The following is a 14,132-nucleotide window of genomic DNA, read 5'->3' as shown; positions in this document are numbered from 1 at the left end:
CTGCCTCTCCTCTCTTCACACCCATCTCTGGGTCCCATAGGTGTTATCCTGTGAATGGTTTGGGGCTATTTGTACCTGTGTCCTTTGTTACAGTTTCTCCTTTGGTACAGACACATACTGTCATCTTTTATATTCCTGAAGCAGCTGCCTAGTAACCTCCCAAAAAATAGTTTTGTGTCTATACAATCCACCGTTCCTACAGCTGTGCATCATGAGTCCAAAGTGCACTTTAAAACTCTAGTGGGCCTCTCCCAAACTTTCTAGTTGACAGGAGACCTTCCAATAGTACGTGATCACTTGTCTGTGACAAACCTTCAATACCCCTTCTCTCAGTGTCTTGTACTAGCCCACAATGAAGTGTACACCTAGCCAAATGTGAAGTAGGTTGGATACCTAACTCATTTGCCAAAGGAGACAATGGCAGACCTTCCTCATCTTGTTTGATTTTTCATGGCAGTTCCATGACCACAGTTCTGTGTCCACTCAGAGTGATACATTTTCCATTTGTTCTTTCTTTGCTGCCAGCTTTTCCATATCATTGTTCTCAGACACTGATTCAAAGAACTAGCTGACCACATATTGTCGACATGAAGATGCTTAGAAGGTTGAAAAGTTGTGGGAGATGATGATGTGAGAGAAAGAAGTTGATTTCACATGGTGATTATGAAGCTATGCAGGATGAGTTACAGTAGTTTCATTTTTTTCTTCCTGAAAATAAAATGGATGTCATAGTGACATAAGTAAAGCAATATTGTGTCTAAGACAATCTCCCTGGCATAGTCTCCAACTTTTCTTACTTTGGGTCGTTAATCACAGGGTCTTTATTTAGATTTAAATAAAATGGGAGTTACTGGGGTACCCCCACAATGCCAACTCAACCCTTACTGTACTGGAAGTGCTGGCAAATTTTCAGTGTGAGGTAACCACATTCTGAGTCTCATGGTTATACGTAACCATGGACACCAGCTGGAGCCTCTTTATGTGGTGGGAGTACTTATGGCACTTGGGTAAAAGAGTGTTGAGGTCTCTGACTTCTCAGGGGTTAATCTGCAGCAGCTAGAAGCCATGGGTGCTCATAGTATTTCATAGTGCCTCAAGACCCCAAGTTTTACTTTAGGGAAGACCTCAATAACTTGTCCATAAGAATTTATTTTATGGAGTGGGATAAAGTCACCTACTGTTGACTCTTCTGAAAGAATGGTCTTCACCCATAGGATGCCCTTTTTCCAAATTTTATTGTCTTGTATATTTGAAATGATCACAAGTAAAATTCCACATTTTCGTGTCTGTCTTTGAAATTTGCCAAAGTTCACCTGCAAGTCTCCCCTTTTCTTCTGAGAAATCATTGCTTCTGGATGAATTCAGAGAAAAGGTTATGACGTCCTCTTGAAAAGCTCATTAGGACTTTTCTTCTAATGTTTCATAATTAAGCAGACTATTTGTTCTGGATTTCTAAGCCTCATAATTACTTTATTGTGGACTGTAGGTTGAATTACATCAAATGAACATCCAGTATTTATTGAAATGAATCTCTTCAACCACAGAATCACCAACTACAGATGGAAGATATTTTAATTGTGTCTGTCGTGAACATGTACAGATTTTTTTTTCTTGTCATTCTTTTCTCAGTAAAACAGTGTAATAGCTGTTCACATAGCACTTCCACAGTGAGGTACTTCAAGTATAAATCTCCAGGGACCTGAAATATCCCCTTAGCCTCTCCACTCGTTAAAGAGTCTACCACCTGCCAATAGTGTGAAGTGGAAGGCCCACGTGTGGGCATTTGGAAGCTATGTCATATGAAAACTGTAGCCGTGGGTGGCCTCCACACTGTAGGGTTGGGTTTTTAGAGCCCCCAGGAACACCGCTGACAAGGAACTTCATGACCCTAGGTCTCTGTCTTTTCATCTAGAAATTGCAGTGTACAGGCATTCTGCATTTCAGAAGATGGCCCTCCATTTCCACATGATGTATACAACTGAGAGATTTACCATCTCGTCTGAAATCCAGCAGGAATCTAAAGAAAACACAAGGCTGAGACTTTGAGATTCCCTTGTGCAAAATCTGCAGCATATGATAGAGGAGCTTTCAGGAAGCAGGTGTTCCATGATTGCTGAATAAATATGAGAATAAGAGACACCGTATCATGGTCTGCCAGGGAAAAGGACAGACTTTACGTGTGAATTGCATATAAACGCTTCTTGATAGAATGGCAGTTTCTTGAAGTCATACATGTTCACAGATAATAACTCCACATTAGAGTTTATATTTTTGCATGTAAATTTTTTTGGTAGAATTTGTGTCATTTTTTTTTTTTTACTAGCACCCTTCTAGACATGAGTAGAAACTCACTTTGTGGAATTGCATAAAGAGAGATACTTGGCTTCTGATGGAGCAAGTGGGGTACAGTCCTGCGGCAGGGTTTCTGTGAGGAAGGAGCCAAAGTAAGAATGGAAACTGTATTATAAAAGATAACTTCTTATTTTGCAGTTCTGTTGTTGTTGTTTGTGTGTGTGTTTTGAGACAGGATCTTACTATGTAAACCAGGCTGGGCTGGAACACTTGACATAGGCTCCTCTGTGTAGACTAGGCTGGCCTAGAACGTGCTGTGTGGACCGGACTGGCCTGCAACTTCACCTGCTGCTTTGCCTCCTGAGTACTGGGACTAAAAACACCTGGCAGGAGAGTTAACTTCTTTGTTAGCTGTTATCGGTCTGTATTTCACAATGAGAATTTGTCTGTTAACATTAGCAATATCACTGTAATCAGGACAGAATGTATCCAGAATTGGCAGATAGTAATTGCCAAATATAAGCCACCATGCATTCTGGTTTGTACATCTTAGCAGAACATGCAGAGTACATGAGCTGGGAAGGCAGGGTTAGTTGTGAGGGCTCCTGCTTAGTTCTCATGAGAGACTTGGATAAGCCGTATCCATCTAAACTAACTGTGGAAACAACCGTGATCATTGCAAACCGTTTGTGAGACCAAGAACTATGTGAAAAAAGACTCATGTATTGCAGAACATAAATCCAATTGAGACGAGGGTCAGGCTGGAGTGGTGGCTCAGCTTCGAAAAGCTGGGTTTACAGGCAGAAACCTAAGAGATGAAGGTCACTGTGTTGGTGGTGAATGTCTTTGTTCCTCTTTCCTTGCTCGGCAGGCAGTACTGGAGGCCATTCCAGATATTCCCATTCACGCCAATGGATCTGCAGGCTCTGAGCAGTCAGTTCCCAGTGCAATGAGTGGTGAGTGACATGTCCCCCGCTGAGATTATGCTGTTCCTCCTCCCCCTGGGTCTGGTGCTCCGTCAGGCAGTGAGCAGTGGGTTTTGTTTTTAGCTTTTATTTTAATACATCCACTTTTACCGTTGACTGGGTAACACCATAAATGTATACGTAGGACTTAGCAGTAGGATAGTTGTGTTGGGTACACAATATTGGTGATGTTTCGATGCGTCCGTACGTTGGCTAACGTATGCATTAGGCTGCACTTACCTAACTCCTAACACATCCCATCATCTACATTTGTGATAAAAACTTTTAAGTTCCTTTCTTGCGGGTCTTTTAAACATGTAGCACATTACAGTTCTCTCCAGTCTCCGTGCTTGCCGATGGTACCTTGGAACTTTTTAGTCGTATCTAACTGTGCCCCACTGCTTGTCCTTGCGTTTCGCCCCATCTTCGCCTGTTCCTAGCAAGACGTGTGTTGTGATTCTGTTGCTTTCAGCACTCCCTCTCTCCCTCACCTCCAAACAGCCCATTTTGTTATCCAGCTACATGCGAAGGGAAATCTTCCTTTACTCGGGCAGTGGCTTTGACTTAGGCCACCACGTAAGTACCACGATGTATCCAGATGTCCCAGGGAGGCTCCCAGTTACCGAGGATGGGTGTGTTAAACCTGAGCAGCTTCTGACATGCAGGCTTGTATGGTTGGCTCTCACGCAAGCTTCCTCCACTTGAGACACCAGAACGGAATCCTCCAGGTCCGAGCCCGGGTCCTGAGGCCATACTTTTGGGATTTCTCTCTTGAGAAATGCTCCTTCTCTCCTTGGAGAATCACAGGCTGTACTTTCATCATTCACATCCAAATGCAAAGCGGAGCTGGTGAAAGTGTTCTAGAGTTGATCATGGTGATAGTTGCTCAGCTGACTTCATAAATCACATGATGAATTGCCTGACATGAGAATTGTTCTTCAATAATGTTGATACCAAAAGTGAAATAACTGAGATTAGAAACTTGCCAGAAGTGCTTTCCCGTCGTCTGTTTGCTGCCTGTGATCTAGCTATAACCATGCCTTCAGGGACAGGTGCCCAAGTGCAGTGGCCCAAAGGCTTGGAGAATCTGCCTGCTTGTTGCTGCTCTCAGGAGACCCCATCCTAGATCTGCAAGAAGCCCTAGCGCTGTTTCATCACCCTCCTTCCTCTGTGCCGAGTGCAAGCCCACCTCTGCAGAAGTGAAGCCTCCGCCCTTGCTCTGCTATGTTCTAAGTCTTGCTGCTGCTCTTCACTGTGTCCCAGCTAGGGTTCATGTGCAGATCGTACTGCCTTCACTTACGAATTTTCCACCCAACTTTAATGTAAAAGCAATTGATCTTACTGATTAATTTCGCCCTTTGTCATTTTGATCCCCTTGACCTTTAGTCAGGGTCCTAAGAAGAAAAAATGTTCTGGTTGTAATCAAATAATTCTGTACTTTGCACATAAAAACTTTGCAAGGCAGTGAAACAAGGTGTTTCTAAAATCTTACTCAGAAGTAAGAGTTTCATGTTGGACAAATGGTTTGGGCCAAGAAACTTATTTGCCTTCATTTTCAGCCTCACTTGAGAAAAATGCCACTGTGGGACTTTCCTGTCAGAGTCGGCAGGTCAGGTGCTTTTTAATGTGCATCAGGAAAGGTTAGAGCCATATCAGATTACGGAAATCCAGACTGATTCCCCTGTATACTCAGAGGTGAAGTCCACATTGGATAATCTTAACAGGCGGATGCTCGAGATTGTGAAAGTAGAAGGGATTTTTGGGAGGATTCCCGCTGTTTTTCCTCTTAATGTTTCTGGGCCTCCAACAAGTAGCCCTGGGTCTAACATCAGAAGAGCACAGAGAAATGCACCCTCCTGGGCTTTGCCTCTAATTCTTAAAAACTCTCCTAACGCAGGAAAGTTTAAGACATTAAAAAATTGGGTTGGACAGTTGGTTCAGACACTGTAGAAATGTGTCCTAGGGAAGGTCAGGACGATAGCATGTCACTACCTAAGTGAATGCAGGGAGTTAGGCCCTGACCCCCTCATTTCAGCACTCCAGCCTGCCTTGCAAATATTGGTAGTTTATTCCGCAGCAACTGGCTTTGACTGGCCCAAGGATGTATAACATTTATCGTCTCTTGTCTCTTGCATTTTTTTTTAAGATGACGATTATCTAGAAAAGAACATTCCACCAGAGGGTGAAGAGCTTTCCTTTGAGGTGTCTTACTCAGAAGTGGTGACAGAGACCCCAGACAGAAATAAATGGAAGAAGTCAGACATTAAGAAAGAGGACTATGCCTTGACTGTAAGTAACCCCCCTGCGGTCTGTCTAATACCCTCTGGGGACGGCTCCCTGTGTCAATATGAGGATTGCTTTTCGTCTGTGTGTGTGTGTGTGTGTGTGTGTGTGTGTGTGTGTGTGTGTGTGTGTGTGTGTGTGTGAGCTGGGGAGGCCAGGCGCCGACACTGTGTCTCCTGAGATATGACGCGATGTGTTGTTTGTATGGACAGGCCTTGTAAGAAGGCAGTGGCTGGGCCATGGGGATGATGCAGTGCATAAGAGTGCTTGCTGTGGAAGTGTGATGGCCTTAGTCTGCACTTCCAATGCCAGTGTAAAGATGGGCATGGTTCATCTGTGATCTCAGGGCTCCTGTGCTGAGATGGGAGGCAGGGTCCAGAGAATGCCCCAAAGCTTACAGACCAGCTAGCGTCACTAGCAGCCCACTGTAAAGAGACCCCATCTCAGGTAAGGTGAGATGCAAGGACTGACGGCCGAGATTGTCTTCTGACCTCCACACGCCTGCTATGGCATGCCACACGAGTAGGAATGGGCACACACACAAACACAGCAAGATGGCCAAGAGCTGTGGCTACGGTCACAGCTGCAGCTGAGCAGTGCTCGCAACCTTGATGGCATCGCTGGGCTGCTGCTCTGCCTCTAACTAGAGTAGCTGGTCTTCGAGTGTTCCTGAAACACCTACTCACTGCTTCTGGGGCCTAGGATGCTCGTCGGAGACTTTTCCCGGTCGTCTTTGCTGTGTAAATTTAGAGTGTCCCGATTTCATTTGATTGAAAAAAATAAATAAATACCTTCACTGTGTGTTTTAGAATTTTATTGTTCAGAAAACCAGATTTGGGTTGACAGAGACGGGAGACCTGTCTGCCGAAGACATGAAGAAAATCCGCCATCTCTCTCTGATTGAATTGACGGCCTTCTTCGACGCCTTTGGAATACAACTGAAAAGAAACAAGACGGAGAGAGTGAAAGGCCGAGGTAACTAAGGGACCAGGCTTCTGGCTTAAAACGTGCCCTGGGAACACGAGGGCAGGCTTCTGACTCTTCCTTTTTCTTCCTGCCTTGGCTGTTACCGCTGCAGACAGCGGGATTTTCGGAGTGCCGCTCACCGTCCTCCTGGACAATGATCGGAAGAAGGACCCGGCGGTGAAAGTTCCACTGGTGTTACAGAAAGTGAGTTGTGTGCAAAAGACTGGGGAGCCCATGAGCTCAGTGGGCACAGAAAGACAGGAGAGCCCTATTAAGTCCCAACGTTGCGTTATCACAGATGTCCCTGACCCTTGAGGGACACGCCCCACCTCAGGAGCTTGCTCTGTGCTGGAGAAGCGTGTTACCTAGCTCGGCCATAAGATGTCAGGGGTAGACACGGCATTCCGTCTTCCAGCTTCATTCAGTTACAGTTCCCTGTCTTCAGATGCTGCTTGTGTGTGCACGTGTTTGCACGTGTTTTCTTTTTCAAGACGGGGTCTTACCATGCTGACCCAGCTGTCCTGGGGCTCACCGAGATCTTCCTGCCTCTGCCTACTGAGTGCTTGGGTTAAAGGCACACCCACTGTGCCCGCTGTTCACATGTACTTTTGATTATTCTGTTTAAAGACATGATTATTAACAGTCTACTTGCCAAACACACAAGTGATTTCTGAGATGCATCAAAAGCTAATTTTTTTTTCCAAATGGGTGTGCACAATCTTTTTATTGACTTTTCAAACTCAAATCAAATTAATAAAGTCAAAAATTATCTTTCTTCTGATAGGTTTTCAGATGTGACTATACCAAATAGGTACAGTCAGAACAGAAAAAACTTGGTGAAACTATTTTTTTTTTAATGATATCTCAACTGCTATTTCCAGATATCTCTATGATTGCTAAATAGTTGGGTTACTTTAAAAAAAAATAAGGCCTAGGTTTGTTTGTAATTATGTGTCTGTGTGTGCATGCATACATATGTGTCAGTGCCCAAGGACATGAGAAGATGGCATCAGATCCCTCCCGGAGCTAAGTCACAGGCAGTGGTGTGCCTCCCTGTGAGGATGCTGGGACTTGAACTCGGGTCCTCTGTAGGAACAGTACATGCTCTTAGCCACGGAGCCAGCCCCACAGCTGATTTACTTTGACGCTGTGCTTCTTAAAATGTGGACAGCAACCGGGCCATGCTTACTGAAGTACGCACGTGTTCAACAGTGACATCTGGTGGCACTTAGAATCCCAGGCCTTTATCACAGGCCTTGCTGTGTTTTACACTCTTTGTAAACGATACATAAAAAGCCCCAGCTGTGGTGGCATGGTTGCTCTGCTCATACTGACAGTTCTACATCCGCATCTTCTTTCCTCTGTGTCTGGCTCTCGGCGCCACAGCCCAAGCTGCTTCCTCGAGCCCGCTGATCGAGTGGCCAGTGATGGAGCAGGGAGGGTGGCAGTGACCGCCAGAAGATGCCGGTGTCCTCTCCGGGCGCAGGGGCCGTCTGCTCGGAGTCTCCCCAGGGCCAGGGCTATACCAGTGATGTCATATCCTGTGCAGTCAGCGTGGATCAGCCCAAGGGGCAGTTTTTATCTCCTCCTCACTGACAAAGCACCTGGGGCAGAGGAGGATGAGATAAAGCAGGAGGCAGAGGCGGACAGGGGCGCAGCGCGTGCCAAGCCCAGAGTCCTCCTCGGGCTGTGCTTCCGCCTCCGAAACCAAAGCACAAGCGATGGGCTTTGTCCTGCATATAGAGGATGGATTTTGGAGAAAACAGTCTTTAAAATCCACAAGAATCCAGCACAAGTTTATATGACATAGCTGTAAAAACCCAGCATAGAACTTAGCAACTGGCACTAAAAATGAGGTGCTCAATAGATGCTAAGTGTAGATTTACATCACATTCTTGACCCAGGGAACGGCAGCCACTCTGGCTGCTGGTGTTGTGTGCCTCACGTGAGGTAATCTGAGGTGCTGTCCCTCAGCTGCTGTGAGACACAGGTGCCTCCTTCCCCATCCACCCCTGATAGAATCTCACAACCCAAGCACTGCGGGGACGCCATCGGAGCTTCCTCTCACCTTCCGAACTTAGGAAGGTTACTTAGCTTCATGTGTCCCAGCCTCTCAGGACGGGGGAGAATAGCACGGAGGTCAGGGTTGAAGGAGTGAGTATGTGCAAACCACAGAGAACAGGTCTGACCTGCAGGAAGTACACAGGAAGTAGAAACTTGGTATTAACCATCACCACCATCATCACCAGCACCACTGCCGCCACCACCACGATCAACATCATCACCATGATCGTCCTACCACCACTATCATTACCATCATGGCCACTAGCACCATGAGATACTAAGACAGCAGTTAATTCTTCTTGTCTAAGTTCTTGCCTAGTCTTCTAGAATTGTCTAAGTTCTGAGTTGAGCTTTTTGCAACTAATGAGAGTAAAGTTGGAAGGGACTGAGTGCATTCAGGGTGGTGTGCCTGTAGACACATGGTTGTTTGGTATTTTTTTTTTCCTACTAGTTGGTCTGCAGAAGAGAAATAAGCAGGTTTGAAAGAGCCAGGTTGGCAGAATATCATAGTAGATGAGAGAACATAACCAACAGAGTCCGTGCTTGACTTAGGATGTTGGGAAGTTAGGGCACAGCTCTAAGTGGAGAATTCTCTCCTTGGCAAACTTGAGGCAATGTTGACCTTGTTGAGAGTCATTAGTATGTCAGAAATCATATGTCAGGTATGCATGCACACTTAGCAGGCTACTGAGTCCTGCCCTCATTATTTAAAATGCTTGTAGTCATACAGAAATATTTAATTTTTTTCTAATTGATTGTTGGTTTCTAGTTTTTTCAGAAAGTCGAGGAATCAGGACTGGAATCAGAAGGAATTTTTCGACTTTCAGGATGTACTGCCAAAGTCAAGGTACTCACTGTTCTCTCCTATCTAGATAAAGATGTAAGCTCGTCTTAGTGTTCTGTTGCTGGGAAGAGACACCGTGACTGAGGCAACACTTATAAAATAAATTATTTACTTGGGGACTTGCTTACGGTTTCAGAGGGTGAGTCCATTATCATGGGGCAGGGCAAGAGACATGATAAGAGCTTGGTGGCACTCAGGAGGCTCTAGCTGTAGCTAAGAGTTAGACCATGATCAGAAGGCAGAGAGGTAAAAAATGAGCCTAGGATGGGCTTTTGAAAACTCAAAGCCCATCCCCAGTGACACACTTCCTCCATCAAGGCCATATCTACTTCAGTAAGGCCACACCTCCTAATGCTTTCTAATAGTGCCACTTCCTGATGACTAAGCATTCAACTACAAGAGCCTACAGGGACAATCTTGCTCAAACCACCATAACCCAGTTCCAGTGTGTCTGTCATTATTCCTTTGGTGGCATCACTTGGCTTGACCGAATACACTTCAGTACATCTGATTTTATGTTTTTTTTTCATGCTGCAATTCTTAAAACCTAGAGTAAGGAAACATTGCCATCAAAACTCTTGCTTGTCTTCAGTATGAAGTTTGAAATACCTGGTCGTGTTTGGGAGAGGAACCATTTCAGTTTGCTAAGTCTCAGGCCTTTGGAAGTCTTTGAGCCCTTAGCACATTGGCTTTTACTTCCATTGCTAATTGCTCTCAGCTGACCAGCATTCCCAGGTTCTTCTCTTGGCTGAATTTCTTTTAAGAATTTGTAGCAGTGCTCACAACCACAGGAATACTCACTCAGCTGTTCTGAAACCTAATTCCATTTATGGTAATGTCAGCATCTACGTATAAAATCTGCACAGCAATGTGAATCCATTCGCTTTGTCTCCTTATACCCAGAGGCAGGCTCTACAGAGCAGGAAGGAGTCCTTGAAGAGGGAATCTTCTCTGGGAAATGTCTAGTAAAATATCTCTTTGTGCTTCCTGATGGGCACACACAATGAGGAGGAGTTCATGAGTACCCTCTGGTCATCCCATTTCATGGATGCTCAGTGATGGGTTCTGAAGAGAATGTTCAAGTGGTGATGAAAACATGAATTTGACTGTGAGAAACCCATGAAAGAAAATGCAGAGGCAGAAAGGCATCCCTTCGTTAATTCATTTATGTACATGCTTGGGGGATGCTATTTCTATGAGAAGTGTCAAGGTAGAAACGTAGAACTGTGATAGAATATTTTTGAGTGGAAAGGAAACAAGTAAACTATGTCCATTGGCTCCTTCAGAGCAGAGATGGATTGGCACTGGAAGAAAGCTGGCAAGACATGGGTTATGATTCAAGGGGTCACTTCCACCAAACAGGGGAGCCCTACACTGGGCAGAATGGGGCAGGCCTGGGCCTGTTCAGCCACAGGCTAGGTTTCCCTCAAAGAAAGGGCTGCTGCAGGTGGTGAGGAGTGACCAGCTGAGAGAATCAGCTCCCAGAACCTTTTGTAAATGACTGTGACAAGTTCTCATTTGAAGGGATATCTGAAGCTGGGCAGGTTGGGAGTTACGACTCCATTCAGTGAGGACTAACTAACAGAAAACTTTCCAGTGGCTCCTGAGGCAATCTTGTCTTGATTTATCACATTTCATCTGTAGGTATGCTTCTGGGGAAAAGCACACAACAATGAGGGTGAAAATGAGGACCACCTTAGTTGTCTTAGGTTATCAGCTGATTCAGAGACCCCAAAGAAAGGCAAAGAATCAGGCTCCCTAACCAGACTCAGACTCCATCCCTCCAACTTCCTCTCCATGGATAGAAAACTTTCTTATGTGCCCCATGTTTGACATTAGAGAAGAAGTTACTTTTCTTCATCTAACTCTTTGTCTAAAAAATGGCAACCAAGGCCCATCACCCCTTCAACATGTTCACAGACACATACATTCCCAAACCACATTTAGGGCAAAGTCTTTTTCCCTTAATGGGTTTGATGCTGTGTCAGCCAATTTATTTTGCTGCTTCTTAGTTCGGGAATACAATCCAGATGTTTTCGTAGTTCTGGCTTCAGTAAAGGGAGCATGGGAGAAATCCAGGCCAGCGAGCAGCAACCAGGCTTGCTGCAGTTAGAGATATCAGGCCTGATGTATTTCTGAGGCCTTTGCTTCTTTAATGTTCGAACCTTCAATATCCGTGCTTGCTTAGTGTTTTGTTTTGTTTTGTTTTTGTCATCCTCTATAAGTACATTTCCTACAGAACATGCTTGGGGAAAAGCAGTTTTTAAAAATCCATTGTAATTATTCTTGACTGGTGCTGAGTAAATGAGCCCATCCATTTGGGGGATGCTGATACTGGATGGTCCAGCCTTGGCTTTGCATTCTAGATCATTACTGAGACTGACAGGACTCAGGCCTGAGAGGAAGTTGCTCAGCTAGAGCCAAACAAGGACATTACTGGAGAGCCAGTTCCCAAATTGGAGGCCCATAGATCACTTGGAACCAATGTAATGCTTTGGAATGTTCAATGATTTTCTTTTCAAAACACCACAGAAAGTTGAGCCAAACACTGGGAATGTGTTTTATGGAAGAAGGCAGCCCGTTTGACGTGTAGTTTTCTTTGTCCTGGTGTCCATTGTTCTGAGGTAGCTGTAGCTGCTTTGTAGTTACATTACCTGTGTGCTGGTTTCTCTCCCGGAGCCGGTGGCTTCAGGCTAGCTCTTTGCATTTTTGTGAAAATGCTGTAGAAATTGATGTAGTCAGTTGCTCTAGTGTCACTCAAAGACCTGACTTTGATTCTGCCTGTGTTCTCCTTAACAGGAAACAAAGAGTAGGTTTTTATTGATTAATAGGTTAGCTGGTTGGTTGGTTGTTTTTTTTTTTTTTTTTTTTTTGTTTTGTTGTTGTTTTGTTTTTTGTTGTTGTTTTGTTTTGTCTTGTTCTTTTGAGATGAAATCTTACCATTTTAATCCAGGCTGGCTATATACTCATCAGTATCCTCCCTTGGAACCTAACTCAGCAAGCTTGACAGAGATCTCAGCTTTGCAGGCTCTGGGAGCCACAGAGGCCTTTGTGTCTGGCATGTTAGTGGTCTGATCTTGATGGGAGATGAACAAATTGCCTATGGCTCTTCCTGTTCAAGGCTAAAAATAAGTTTTTCATGAGAACAAAGCAGCGTACAAAAAGTAGAAGGTTACCCAGGTCTTTTTCTAAGTCTTCTCTTTTGAGCAGTGAGTATCAGTCAGGGAGGTGACTCCAGCTGCCTAGTGTCTGAGGTAAACCCTGAAGTTCAAGGAAATGGTGGAAAATGGGTTTGCCTTTGGTAAAGAAGCTTGAAGAATGGTTGCCACTGATAAACAGATGAACCAGTAATGCAAACTTTTCCAAGTAGAAACTTAATGTGAGTGGAATTTACTGAGGCCCAATGCTCCAACACAAGCTGCTTGCACAGTCCACCAGACCACAGAAAGGATTAGGCAGGCACACCAACATGTGGAAGACGTGTGTGTGTTGGCAGAGAACCGCTGGACCTATTCCAGGAAGAGGTCATTATTCTGCATGCTGCAGTGAAATCAGAGTTACTTCATTGGGACATTTCTCATTCCAAATGGGAAAGAGTGGAGACGGAGGAGAAACAGAAGTGAGGGTACCAGAAGGGTTATGACGAAAGGAAAATGGTTGTTTTCTCAAAACTGAGCAACACGTTTATCATGTGGGGGTATGTGGTATCCTGCCAAAACCACAGAAATGAAGCTACAGACTCAGTAAAGAACTTTTAGATGCATGCAGAATTGGCAAATTGTTTCAAGATTATGACTATTTTCAAGATACCTCTGGAAATACTTTTAAAACATTAATTTACAAACTGGCATTTCAATTCTTGATTGTGTGGAAGGGTAAGGGTTAGCAGGCGCTAGCCTTAGCCACCTGGTTGCCAAAAAATAGTCTGTGTAAGGACAGTGGGGAGAGAGGAAAGGACGCTCAGCATCACTGACTATGACCATCTCCCTGGCTTTGCAGCAGTACCGCGAAGAACTGGATGCCAGGTTCAATGCCGACAAGTTCAAGTGGGACAAAATGTGTCACAGAGAAGCCGCAGTCATGCTGAAAGCGTTCTTCAGGGAACTCCCCACCTCTCTCTTCCCCGTTGAGTATATTCCCGCCTTCATCACCCTGATGGAAAGTAGGTGAAGAAGTTACGCATGATTGCATATGGGCTGCAGAGATGCGCATGGGGAGGTCTGATTACATTGTGCAGATCGCTGCTTCCTGTGGACACGGGGGCGAAACAGCATTTATGGTCGGCCTGGGTTTGCGTATCTAAACCTCTGATAGTTGTCCCCAATTTCTAACTTGCTGAGAAAGAAACCTTTTGATCTTTTAAGGATATGGTAGTTTTTCAATTCTGGAATCTCCAGTTGGTGGTGTTGGCAGGCCCTGTCTTTTCAGTCATCATTCACATGTTTTCTTTTATGCTGTTTGTGTACCTTGAGACTCGCTTTAAAACCTTGTTTGCTAGTTCCAGCCCCTGGGCCATTTAATGATCTGGGTCTTCTTTGAGAATGGGGATACCTTCTTCTTTGTATGTGATGTTGGTTTAGGTTTTGTTCTGGGTGTTGTGTTTGGCTGCTATGCTTAAATAGATCATTTGCTCAGCAAGAGCAAAGCTGCTTGCTACCAGTCTTAGGTACAGCCAACTCAGCAATTAGTGCAATTAGTGTGTGTGTCTGTGTGTGTGT

The 14,132-nt window shown here is 44.8% G+C and overlaps 1 protein-coding gene across 1 annotated transcript in view; it reads left to right on the top strand.

Moving 5' to 3' along the window:
- Positions 1 to 14,132, top strand: part of Arhgap28 (Rho GTPase activating protein 28) — a 151,376-nt gene that overhangs the window by 116,806 nt on the left and 20,438 nt on the right. Inside the window, exons 6-11 of the mRNA XM_055610184.1 lie at positions 3,164 to 3,248; positions 5,404 to 5,546; positions 6,350 to 6,515; positions 6,619 to 6,710; positions 9,340 to 9,417; positions 13,414 to 13,576. Coding sequence (XP_055466159.1) covers positions 3,164 to 3,248; positions 5,404 to 5,546; positions 6,350 to 6,515; positions 6,619 to 6,710; positions 9,340 to 9,417; positions 13,414 to 13,576 — 727 coding nt within the window. The remainder of the gene's footprint in view (positions 1 to 3,163; positions 3,249 to 5,403; positions 5,547 to 6,349; positions 6,516 to 6,618; positions 6,711 to 9,339; positions 9,418 to 13,413; positions 13,577 to 14,132) is intronic.

This window comes from Psammomys obesus, unplaced genomic scaffold (genome assembly GCF_907164565.1).
Source record: "Psammomys obesus unplaced genomic scaffold, mPsaObe1.curated_primary_1811, whole genome shotgun sequence".
NCBI lineage: Eukaryota > Metazoa > Chordata > Mammalia > Rodentia > Muridae > Psammomys > Psammomys obesus.
Note: the sequence above shows the minus strand (reverse complement) of the source record. Positions and strands in the feature narration are given on the sequence as shown.